Below are 12567 nucleotides of genomic sequence, written 5' to 3'. Positions count from 1 at the left end.
ACAGAGTGGCACACTGAAGTATAAGTGGAGGACAGCACATTCCATGGCCTACCATGAGTGTCAAGTCTTTCAGATTCTATATTTTGAAATTCAAGCTGCCAGGTATCATCACTTATTTAGAGTCATCTGGTACATAAGCACAGAAATTTCTTCCCTGAAATAACTAAATATACAGACTGGCTTTGTAATTTTATTTATTTTAAAAAGTTTGAACTAAAAAGCTTCACAGATCTCTCACACCTATAAAGTAGAAACAAAGTTTTGTTATCTTTATATTACAAATCCCTTTTCTACTTGCAAGGAAAAAAAAAATGGGAAGCTGGGAAAGAGGTTTCTCCACAGGTGAAAATTAAATCACTTGCCACAGGGATAAACAAAGAGTCTCTGGTGAAAGGGTTCTTGGGAACGTTTTTTGAGCACACACTTACCAATTTCTGCACTCCGGCCACCGTGCGATTAGCATGCCGCAGGGAGTATGAAAGCCGGTAGATGCCGTCGCTGGTCTCTCCGTTGCCATAGAAACCAACAGCAATGCCAGCACTGAAAAAGAACAATGAGAAAGAGAGGGAGGTTTAAACTGCGTGAAGCCATGCCGCCTGCAGATCTGTCTCAGTGTCAAAAGCGAACGCCAAGAAATTTAGACAAAACCGGCACTTACAGAACTTTTTTTTTTTTCCTGAAGCAGTGTGGCAAAACTAAAGGGCGAAGAGAGATCGATAGCTGTGTTTGACAGTAAGCACAAGAGAGAAAGTAGCCATTCAACATTGCAGTGGTGGAGAATGTCAGCCCAGACTTGAGTAATAGGCATCTTTAGGAGACATACTGTATACAGTGCTCTCCATAATGTATAGGACAAATTCACACTATTTTCTTGATTAACGTATCTGCTCCACAGCTTAAAATTACAAATCAAACAATTCAGGCGTGATTAAAGTGCACTTTGCAGATTTTAATTTTAGGGTATTTGCATACATTTCAGTCATACCATGTAGAAATTGCAACACTTTTTATACATGATATACATGATCCCCTGATTTCATGGCACCATCACGCTTGGGACATAGCAATGGTCAGTAGATTAAAGCAGTCACACTTACTACTTTGTTTCTTTGACTCCCAGTTACAGCCTTGGCTTGTTTGTTCCAACCTCATTCTATATGCCGATTACAATTCCTTAAATAAAGTGACATTCTGTGCGGTTTTAGTACAGTAGAAAAGGGAGAGGTGAAGTTTTTGCTGTCTGGTGTGGTCTTTTTATTCTACATTTAATATCAAAGAGCTTGAACCCCCTTTCTGTTACAATTTTATGTTGTCCTATGTGCAGATAAGGCATGTCATTGTGAATATACATAAGCTTCATTTGTAGAATTACAGAATCCATTAAATTACTATGGGGAACTAGTAGCAGAAAGAAATGATTTTATGATCTGTGGTTGTTATTTTTTACACATTTCCCTGAACTCTGTCTTCAACAAATATAGATTTTTTAGGTCAATGAATCAATTTATGATAATAGTTTTTGGTTCAGAAGTTGGTTTCCTACTCATTAATTATTTTTTGTGTCTTTTTGTGATGCCGTCTTGGTTTTTCCTGCACGTCAGTTCCCTCAAGCTTGCCATGCAGTATCCTTCAAAGGTGTGCAATGATGACATCATCGTCACAATGGGATAAATGTCAGCACATGGCACCCGTTAATCAAAGTTTACAGATCAATCAAAAGGAATTTCTGTGTGGTTGGTGTTTAGTCTTTGAGAATTAAGTTTAGTATTCAGAACACTTTATCTGGTGTGAGAAGACAGCCCGGACACAAAGAGACAGACACCGGCAGTTCTAAAAAACACCCACGTTTTATTAACAAGGTCCCCAAAGTCCAAGTCCCGCACACACACGGTGCTCCAGCACCAAACACCCTTCACTCCTTGGCCTTTCAATGGTCCTCTTGGGCCGCCTTTCCTCCTCACTCCCGAGCGTTGCCTTCTTCCACCCGACTCCGGCTCTCTTATTGTAGGAAGGCGGTCCCCCTTTTATCTCCACCCGAACGTGATCCAGGTGCCTCCGATGAACTTCCAGCGGCACTTCCTGGTGTGGCGGAAGTGCTGGTTTCCAGGGCTCTAGGATCCTCCGGGCGCCCCCTGGCGGTGACCACGAGCCCCAATAGGGATGAGCTTCTAAGCTCGGTTCCCGTGGCCCCCATATTAACCATGGCAGCTGCCCCATCATGGTCTGGGGGAGGTATGGTCCATCTCCCAATCCTTCCAGGTGTCTTGGCAGAGTATGACACCCAGCCGCCTGTCCCACTGGCTTTTGACTTTGATTTTTGTCTTCGCATTTAGGATTGACAAAAGAAAAAAATGGATCCTCTGTTAACAATGTAATTGTTATTATTTTTGACTTTCTTCTCCTGGTCTGTTTCATTCTTGAACATGTGCCTTTCCACATGACAAGCGCAATGAACATGTAGAGGTTCATCCAAAAATAATTTACCACAATAAAAAAATGTTTGAGAACCAATGCATTGGTGTGTCCCTCACTGCCTTTTCTTTATTTTATTGCCTTAGAAATTTTGGTTATATGGAATTTGACCTTTTACAAATGAAGCATCAATAAAAACATAAAACATAAGGACAAAAACAATTACGATTTCCCATAGCACACAAACAATTTAGTCGTATTCATTGCATTATTTTGGATGACTGTTAAGTTTAAGATATTAGGTTTATGTTACTCACAGCTTGTGGATAAGAAATCTGGAAGCCCTGGTCTTGACTGACCTAAGGCCTTTACTAAACAAAATACGAATGAACAACAGGCTGAAGAATTGTGACAGGTCGTGTAAGATCTCAAGTCGATGTCACATTATGTAACTTCTAGTCATGTTGCATTTCAGATTTGCCAACCACAGTTGCTGATCTCGTCACACAACAACGTTAATTGAAGTGATGGAAAAATGTTACCTATACCTACCGTCTAGCACAGTCATGACTGCCCCTTTTTCTTACAGCAAATAGCTGTGAAAAAAATCTGCTCGATAGTGCCAGTGGCATACAAAATATTAATAGGTACACCGACTTCAGCAGCATTCTCTGACTTTTTTTCTTTTTTCCATTCTGTTGTGGTATGTAAAACACGAGACACCAGAAAGATGAGCTTCTCTTCTATTTGAAAGGTTGAGCAAGGGAAAGACGCTATATAAATAAAATGTATTTTTATTATTAACGCGCATGTTTATTATTCTTTGTCGTTGCATTATATGTACTGTATTCTACTTCTAGATGAGCGTTCATTGGTTGTCAGCTCTCATGCACACAATGCCCACCACTACAACTAAAAACAAAATCAAACCTGTTTGATTCTGTCAGAGCGAGTTGCAGACTAGTTGTTCTCAAACTGTGAACATGTCACAATGAATGATAGGCTTCACAGTAGCACGCCACCGACTGCCTCCAACTTACTAAGACTACACAAATGAAGGATACAACTGAGAATCACTGGAAGTGTCACATAATGTGACATAGCAATTAATGGCTTTACATTGCAGTATGCAAATGTAAACTGAATCCACAGTGAGGAGGTAACAATGATTTTTAGTAAAATATATACCACTCTCGGCTGCCTGTTGTCCTCAGCAGAGAGTTAGCCACACCAAATCTTGTCGGAGAAGGCCAAAATACTTATACTTGTAATTATGAATAAATCTTCATTGTTACCTGTGACACTGCAAACTTCTTTAACTGTTTCAGACAGAGCAACCTCTGGTGAACTTTTTTAATCATAACAGATGTGTTGACCACCATGCTTAGACTGCTGAAAATGATTGGGGCCTGCAAGCTGAAATTCTCCACTACTGAAACAAAAGAGCAAACAGGATCAACTAACACAGCAAAGGAAGTGAACACAAGAGTATGATATAGAAAGATATTATTTAAGGGTTTAAAAAAGGAAGTGCCATGCCTCGTATTTCTGGAAGGTAAACACCAGCAACCCCCTATATTGTGGGTCAGATATTAAGATTGTGCCAGAGGGGGCCACCTGGTTAGGGTTTTGCCAGAGTGTCTTCTTATTTGTGAACCTGCAGAAGTTTATTTTAACTGAACGTTAGCTCACTCTGTGTATCTGCAACCAACTATTTCTGCAACAAGTTAGAATTTCTGTGCTGAATGATCATTTCTGATTTATTTTATGAGCCACCCTATAGTGAAGATTGCTATTCAGAAAGCAAAAAAAAAATTAAATATGAGGAGCTCTTGCATGACATGAAGTAGAGTTTATTATGCAGCTCAAAAGTCCTGCCATCAATACCCCGAGGGCACTTTTTATTTCCCTGCATTATCAGTCAGGCACATCTGCTTTCCGTATATATGAAATAATGAACTGCTCTGCCCCAGTACCTGTTCCCATAGTAACCAGAGAGGCGGGGTTAGGAGTTCAAGACTCCAATAGGCTCCTGTGCCTACTGTTTCACAATGTCTAACAGACAATGGGAAAGAGAGCAAAGCAGTGAAGAGAAAAGACTTGAAAAGCAAGGATCTCAGTTGCCTTAAAAATCAACCTGGGATGGCAAATACAAAAAGAAAATCTTTCGTCGATGTCACTGGCAGCTAGACACAGTGCACCTAATGTAGACTACAAGGAGGAACAAAATTGATGGGGTAATGTTTGAAGAAAAGAACTGGCCGCTTGGTGTGACAAGTTGGTGGTGTTCATATGAGAAATATGAGTGAAACCATCCACCTGTTGAGAAGTTTGGTGTGAATACCCAAGTAGCCATCCGAGTGATATTTTCCTGTAGAATTTATTACACAGTTGCATGGTCCTCCTAATCTTGTATCTCCCATAAATCTCATAGCACATAAATATAGCAATAGGTTTGGGTCCCTGATTTTTTAAAAACAGGATTAAAATGAAACAAGTGAGACAGAAATGGTTGACTCTTTGACTCTCATGAGGAAATAGCAGTGCCCAGCAATCTAGTCCCGAATGTGGGCAGATGACCCCAGCTCTGACTCCTAAACATATTAAGGTGTCCTGTGATTTACAACTTTAGCCAAGACCAAGGCAATTACTACATTTACGTGTCTTGGCAAATACTGGGGAAACAATGGTGCTTTATGCAGATGATGTTGTCCTCTTTGTCTCATCTGACTATTATCTTTAGCATGCATTTTAAGCAATTTGCTGCCAAGTGTGAAGCAGCTGGGATGAAGATCAGAAACTCCAAGTCTGAGGTCATGGTTCTCTCTTGGAAAACAGTGGATTGCTCTCTCCAGGTGAAAGGGAAACAACTACACTTAGTGGAGGAGTTCAAGTATCTTGGGAACTTGTTCACCAGTGATGGAAAAAGGGAAGGTGAGATTGAGAAGCAGATTGGAGATTTGGCAGCTCTTCTGTGGGTGTTGTACTGATCTGTGGTGGTAAAGCTGGAGTTGATTCTAGAGACAAAACTATCACCCGATCTACATTCTATGTCCATGAGCTGTGGGTAATGACCGAAAAAATGAGACCATGAGCACAAGCAGCAGAAATGAGGTTTCTTTGTAGTTTAGCTCGGCTGACACTCCATGATAGGGTGAGAGGATTAGTGATGCAGGAGAGCCTCTAAGTACAGTTAATATTCCTCTGGATTAAGAAGAGCCAGTAGAGGCAGTTTGGGGACGTTGTAAGGATGCCTGACCCCCGAGGCAGCATTCCCTAAAGCAGCTCTGGGCACATCTGAGAGGGTGAAGACCCTGCAGCAGAACCCAAAAACGCTGGAGGGAATATATCTCTCATGTGGCTTGGAAATGCCTGAGAATTCCCCAGGAAGACCTGGGGCCAGGGAAGTCTGGGCTTGCTGCCACCGTGACCCTCACCAGGAAATATAGTCTCAGAACCTGAGATGAGATGAGGTCAAGGTCAGTGAAATCAGGTAGCAAAATGATTGTCCCCACCTCTAGGGAAGGTACTGACATAAAATTTCCCAATTGGAAACTTATCTCCCTTATTTTCCATAGCTCGTGAACACAGGAAATCCAAGCTGTCAAGGCATTTCTCCCACTTCCCCAACCTGACATCAAAGCAGGTGGCATCTCACATTGGCACAAGGTCAAAAATGGCAGGGGGGAAGATTCCACTCAGTGTCAGATAGAAAAAAAGAGAAAAATAACAAAAGAATATGAACAACAAGGAAAACAAGAAATGTTAACCACTTTATAGATAGGCAAAGAGTATTTTGATAAGTCTTTGGTATGCTTTAATGGCTTTTTTTTTAATGTTATTTTTGCTGTCAAGCTAAAGAGCAAAGAAGTTTAATGGTTTTATTTCTCTGGGGGTGCATAGCAGTTTTTTTGCTTTTACTGAACGCTTACTTTTTCAAACCAGAGGCACGCTGCCTTCTCCAGCAAGCACATTTTAAATTAAACCACAGGATTCTGTTTTGATTAAAACTCAATGAACATCCTGAGTAGCGCAGGACCTTTGGAACACCAGTGACACAAAATGAAAAACAGATGTTTAAGAGGAAGACCATGCAACACAATGTAAAAATTTTCAAGTGAAAACTCAATTAATGCTACTCTAGTACCCTATACAGACATACAGATGTCAAAACAGGTAGCTATGGAGTGATGAAGCCTGGCCTTAGCAAAAGTGGGCAGAAAAGAAAGCTTTATGAGGCAGAGTACATGGCATAAGAAACAAATTCTAATGAAATACAACAAAATAAAAGACATCATAGAGAATGTTCAAACACATAGTAAGAGAAATGGATCGTGGGCCTCAAGAAAGTAGCAAACTGAGAACTGGAACCAAGAATAATTGAGAAAAGCAGATTATCTAACAATAACACAAACTGCAATGGGTACAAGACCACATCAACATGGCGAAAGACTTCATCAGAGAAGAACAACAGATTATGTTATCCGCAGTTGCTGCACATTTAGATATTATCTATGGTTCTGCACATGGCATAGTGCATGATGATTTAGGGTATCATAAAGTTTGTACAAGTTACCCAAACAGCTTACTGATCTGCACAAGCCAACATTCTTCAGTGAATTTCAGCAGGTTTCACTCCCTCTATCCAACAATGGTGCAATCCCACAGCAGAGCATCCATGTTCATTTGACCTTGGTTTCATCTAGACTAATGGCAGAGTGCTGCACTGTGCTTGTTCAAACTACTGATAAGCCTTCATGAATGTCATGTATTGTGTCAGCTTCTATCTATTGCGGTTACTATATAATTTTCAAATTGCCTTTACGTTTTGTTTTGCCCTTGTATAAACAAAGAAACCCCAAGTAAACATTTAAACATACACCACAGTACTAACATGTGAACAGAACACAACACACATGCGATTCCACCATACATCTCCAACCATCCATCCATTTTCCAACCTGCTGAATCCTAACACAGGGTCACGGGGGTCTGCTGGAGCCAATCCCAGCCAACACAGGGCACAAGGCAGGAACCAATCCCGGGCAGGGTGCCAACCCACCGCAGACCATACATCTCTTATATATATATTTCTCTTCTGGTTCGTCCTGCTTTCCACTTCAAAACCGGTCCCGCCCATACGCAGCCGACACGGCATTTCTCGATTCCTATTTGTCCTTTTCCATGTCATGCACTATACTGGCCTGCTGAGCGTAATACATCTAACAAGTACTCGAGGTGCTGCCATAATGATAAAGTACCTTTACCACCTTTGCGGGAGCCACCTGTGTCTTTACAACAGCTTCTTACACAGCAAACATCGGAAGCTAAAAATTATCGTGAACACATTCAAGAATACAACTCTTTTCTAGTGTTTGCTTCCATGGGTGCACAGATAACACATCCTCCTGGCCACGGACCATACTATTTTAAAATACACGGGCAAATTTATCACCAAATCTCTCCACCATATGCTAACACTTCTACCTCTCCAGGATATGGACAGTTGTATGTTTTTGACACAGCGCAAGCTACTCAAGTACACTTACAAAATAAAGCAAACTCTGCATGCAGCGAAAATGTACTTCTCCAGCTAGATTCCATGCTCAGAACCATCAACCCCTTCATTAAATCATACAAACATACGCATGAAATTGTTTAGTCCAATCCAACAGCATCTGTATGAATGGTTTTCAAGGAAAACCCTGGGCAGGATTTACGACGATACAATACCCCGACATTGCAGCGATTTTCATCGGAGAAGATGGCGAAACGCCTGCCGAAAGGGACATTTGCATCTATCCCATAGGCAACTCCTGTAAACACATTTCCACGCTCAATATGAATTGCGCTCCTATGGTTTACTCACTTTTATTCCCTTACGGAGACATTGGCTGGCACAAAGATTTACAACATGTTCCCGATAAAAGAACCGCCAAGCGAATAAGGCTTACTCAATGCCAATTTTACACATACAGATTAGCAATGAGGAATACATTTAGTATTTTGCACTCCAGCGGCAAACAATTCCAACAGTACATCGTAGATGCGTATGTTAAAACAGAGGGCGCGTGTCTCAGCTATCTCAGATTACATCTACAAGATCTGTGCATTGCAAGCAAACGCTGAAAATAACAACGTACGTGTAGGCAAAATGATCATATTACCGTCCACATTTCCAGTAAGTCCAAGATACATGCAACAAAACTATCAGGATGCCATGGCCATAGTACGTAAATTCGGAAAGCCTGATTTATTTATCACTTTCACATGTAATCCTGCTTGGCCGGAAATTCTACATGCACACTGTGTCTTTCAAGAAGTTTTTATTTCTTCTTGATTTCTGAATTCCTTTCTCACCGTTTTCCGTTCCTATTCTTACACCGCCGTATGCTACGGCGGGCGTCGGCTAGTATGTGGATTATTGGCGCAGTGGTAGTGCTGCTGCTTTACAGTAAGGAGACTGTGAAAGACTGTGGGTTCGCTTCCCGGTTCCTCCCTGTGTGGATAGCGCTTTGAGTACTGAGAAAAGCGCTATATAAATGTAATGAATTATTATTATTATTATAAAAGTACATTGACACATACCCCACTATAGAGACATTTTGTTACATACAACTCACATACAAATGGCACCATACAAGCATGTTGTAGACTTGTGTATTACATATAGCATATCAACCACTACACAGACATATTTAGTATATAAAGTACACAAATCCAACTTATAATACACCATGCATATCATACAAAGTATTCCCATAGTACATTATTTCATGCAGTTTATACACACACAACATACTTCACAGTTGATAACCAAAATAAAAAAAAAATTACAATATTGTCACTTATTTTCAGAACCTACAGAACTTATCAAATTCATGGGTCACAATAACCTATCCATGGTGGACAGGAGGCAATCCTTGATGACATGACAGTTCATCACAAGACACAAACCCACACACATTGCATTCGGTCATCAACTACCACACTATTTTGTAATATGAGAACAGATCATCTAGAGAAAGCTCTAGGTGGTCACAGAGAGAATATGTGCAGTCTACATTGGCAGTGACCAGGCTTGACATATGAACTCTGTCTCCTAGAGATGATGCAAGACAGCAGTGCTAACCACCACACCACCAGTATGCAAAGAGATGACAGAGCAATTGAACACATGCTAACTGATCACTTCCTTGACAGACCCGTGATGATTCTTTGTGTGCCACATATAGTGAGTCAGGAGAAACGGTCAACCTCACTATCTTACAAATGTTGAATGCCCACAAAAAGAAAAGGCAGTTTAAACCCTTCGTGGGATGATCAGGTAGCAATTTGTACTTTATGGTGTCTGAATAAATAATGAGACTAATCCCTGAATACCCGGTATTTCCACGCTGTAAAATTACAGTTACTCTGCCTCTGTATTAAATTTTAAATAAAGTATTGTCAAGTGTAATACATTTTCATGATAACAGCCAGCCCATTAATGTAATCAGGCAGCTTTATTTATGATGTCATTGCGTCTTTTATTTAAAGATCAGTAAAGCACACTCTCCCGGTGGCTAAGTGTGCTCTCCTCCAGGTACTCCAGTTTTCCTCCCACATTCCAAACATATCCAAATCTTAATTGGTCCAGGGTGACTAAGTATGGGTGTGTGAGAGTGTTCACTGAGACAGACTCACACTCAGTCCAGGGTTGGCTCTCACCTTGCACCCACTGCAGCCAAGTTAGGCTCTAGCAATGAACTACATTAGACAGCTTTGGTGATGATCTGACACAATACATCTGAATACACTAATAGGAATGTACTAATACATATACATTACTAATATGGTCAAATCCACACATACATACTGTATATCATATACACTATGAAACATAATTCAAAATAAAGTTATATGCATTGTACCTCCAACATACATAGTTCCCCAGCAACAAGTTTACTTATTCAGTAAAATGTTTGTTACAAAATGTGTTGTATAAAATAAAGTGTGATTGATCCTTATGTCTGTCCATCCATTTTTCATTCGGATCAATCTGTCACAGAACATATTTGCTCCCATTAGGCAAAATTAAAGAGTCCCCAATTAACCAAACCTGTCAGGCTTTAAAATGTAGATGAAAATTCAACATGGGCACAGGGAGAATGTGCAAACTCCTGCAGACAGTATCCTCGCCGATATTTGAATCAAGTCTTTTAACCACTGCAGCATCACACCACCTCATTGCTGGCATATACAGTAAATATGCATCGATTTGTTTCTGATATTATAGCACAAAGTGACTTACAAGTCACAAGTATTTCCTTTAAGTAATTCCCTCAAGTCACATAGTGGTTCAGTGAGGCAGACTGATCACTTTTAGGCCTTACTGTTCAATATTATTAAAGTCGATTTACTGTTAAATATGTCATTCACTGTTTGTTTATATATTGATTATACTGAATGACTTAAATTCTTATTAACTGTTAGCTTTAACACTTAGGACTCTTACAAAGCATTTTAATTAAAGCCTCTGGATCTGTGACCCAGTTCCACTGTTACACTAACACCAGGCCAATTATCAATAAGAAGAACCAGGACAAGCAAGAGCAGCAGACTCCGAGGGTCCTTTATCAGTAACTCGCAAGGACATGAGAAATGACAACTAGGCCCTTAACCTGCAATTGCTTAGCGCTTTGAGTAGTGAGAAAAGCGCTATATAAATGCAAAGAATTATTATTATTATTATTTATAATGTTCTCCTGTAATTAGCTGTGTGTTTAAGAAGTGTAATCAACAACTGTAATTCAGTCATCACCTGCGTGGTACTGAGGTGGCTCCATGCGTGTATCAATAAAGGTGCTCTTCCCATCCTGAACAGGCTTTTAAATTTGACTTTGACAACATCTTACCACTACATCACATTGAGGATTTTACTGAATTTGGCTCTGGTGATCACTTGAAAGGTCTTAGTACCCTTTACCTGGAGTCATATAGACCTTTTAATGAGAACAAGAGTTGTTAATGAGACATGACTGGTTCAGATGCTCATTTAGAGTGGAGTGAACTGGCAGGTTTACTGTTCAGGTCAGCAAAATTTTAAATCAACCAAAAACGCGCTAGAGAAATTCCAGAGAACAGTGACTAGACTGATCACGGGACTCCATTTTACGAGTCATGAAGAATTATGGAAGGAGCTGAATCTTTCCAGTTTAAGCAATGAAACATATAATGGACAGCATGCATGATCTGGCATTCTTGTTGGGTTAGGTTTCAGTCCATTGCCTGGCTGGGAGGCCAGCGGAACGAAAAAGCAGGACAGAAGGAAGGATGTTCCCTTCCAGAAATCCAGATTTAGGTTTGTTACCTGGCCGGGAGGCCAATATAATGTTAGTATAAGGAGAGTTAACCTGCTCAGACCATTTGCTTACCCAATACACTAGATGGCAGCATCCCTGGGGTAGGATTCCCACATGGACACCCGCAGGGCATGCTGGGACCTGTAGTCCTGTGGAGCAGCCCTGTTGAGTTCCACGGGAGCTGCTGTGGGGAACTGCCAGGATTTACAATCCCTAATTTCAGGGACTTTCATATTACCCAGAAGTGCTTTCAACAGTCTGTGACCTACTGCCTGAAGTACTCTCAGGTCCAAGATAAAAGAAGCTGCTGGACCACATCCAGGCAAGTCGGGTGTGAAGGACAGACAAAGCTCACCTGGGAAGAGTGGAGGAGAAGAAAGAAAGAGAGAGAAAGGAAAGAATTGCATTGCGCTTGTGCACTTATCAGAAGAAAGCCTTTGTGAAGTATTTGTATAATAAACCTTGTATATGCACCTGGAACATGAGTCTGTGTGGTTGTGTCTGGGGTTTGGGATGCTGTAATGCTCCCTACTGGTCACAAAGATTACAAGGAAGCCTGATAAACGTGTTTGAAATAATGAAGAGAATTAGTAGAGTGGATACCAACTGTTAAGTTATAATAAGTTCTTCAACAAAAACACTGGGGCACAGATCGAAATTGGTTAAGGGAAAATACTGCAGGCATATTAAAATGTATTTCTTCGCACAGACACAAGGAATATGTTAATAAGCAGTGTCATAGACTGAAATATATTTGGAAACTACCAAGTCTCGACTTGATGGTATTTTTTAAATATGTTTGGTAAATGGG

General features: G+C 40.6%; 1 protein-coding gene across 4 annotated transcripts in view; it reads right to left on the bottom strand.

Annotated features, from left to right (window-relative positions):
- ttyh3a (tweety family member 3a) overlaps positions 1 to 12567 on the bottom strand; it is a 312980-nt gene that overhangs the window by 153374 nt on the left and 147039 nt on the right. For all 4 annotated transcript variants that reach the window (XM_051933633.1, XM_028813931.2, XM_051933634.1 and 1 more), the window contains exon 3: positions 429 to 540. In XM_051933633.1, coding sequence (XP_051789593.1) covers positions 429 to 540 — 112 coding nt within the window. The remainder of the gene's footprint in view (positions 1 to 428; positions 541 to 12567) is intronic.

This window comes from Erpetoichthys calabaricus, chromosome 11 (genome assembly GCF_900747795.2).
Source record: "Erpetoichthys calabaricus chromosome 11, fErpCal1.3, whole genome shotgun sequence".
Taxonomy (NCBI): domain Eukaryota; kingdom Metazoa; phylum Chordata; class Cladistia; order Polypteriformes; family Polypteridae; genus Erpetoichthys; species Erpetoichthys calabaricus.
Note: the sequence above shows the minus strand (reverse complement) of the source record. Positions and strands in the feature narration are given on the sequence as shown.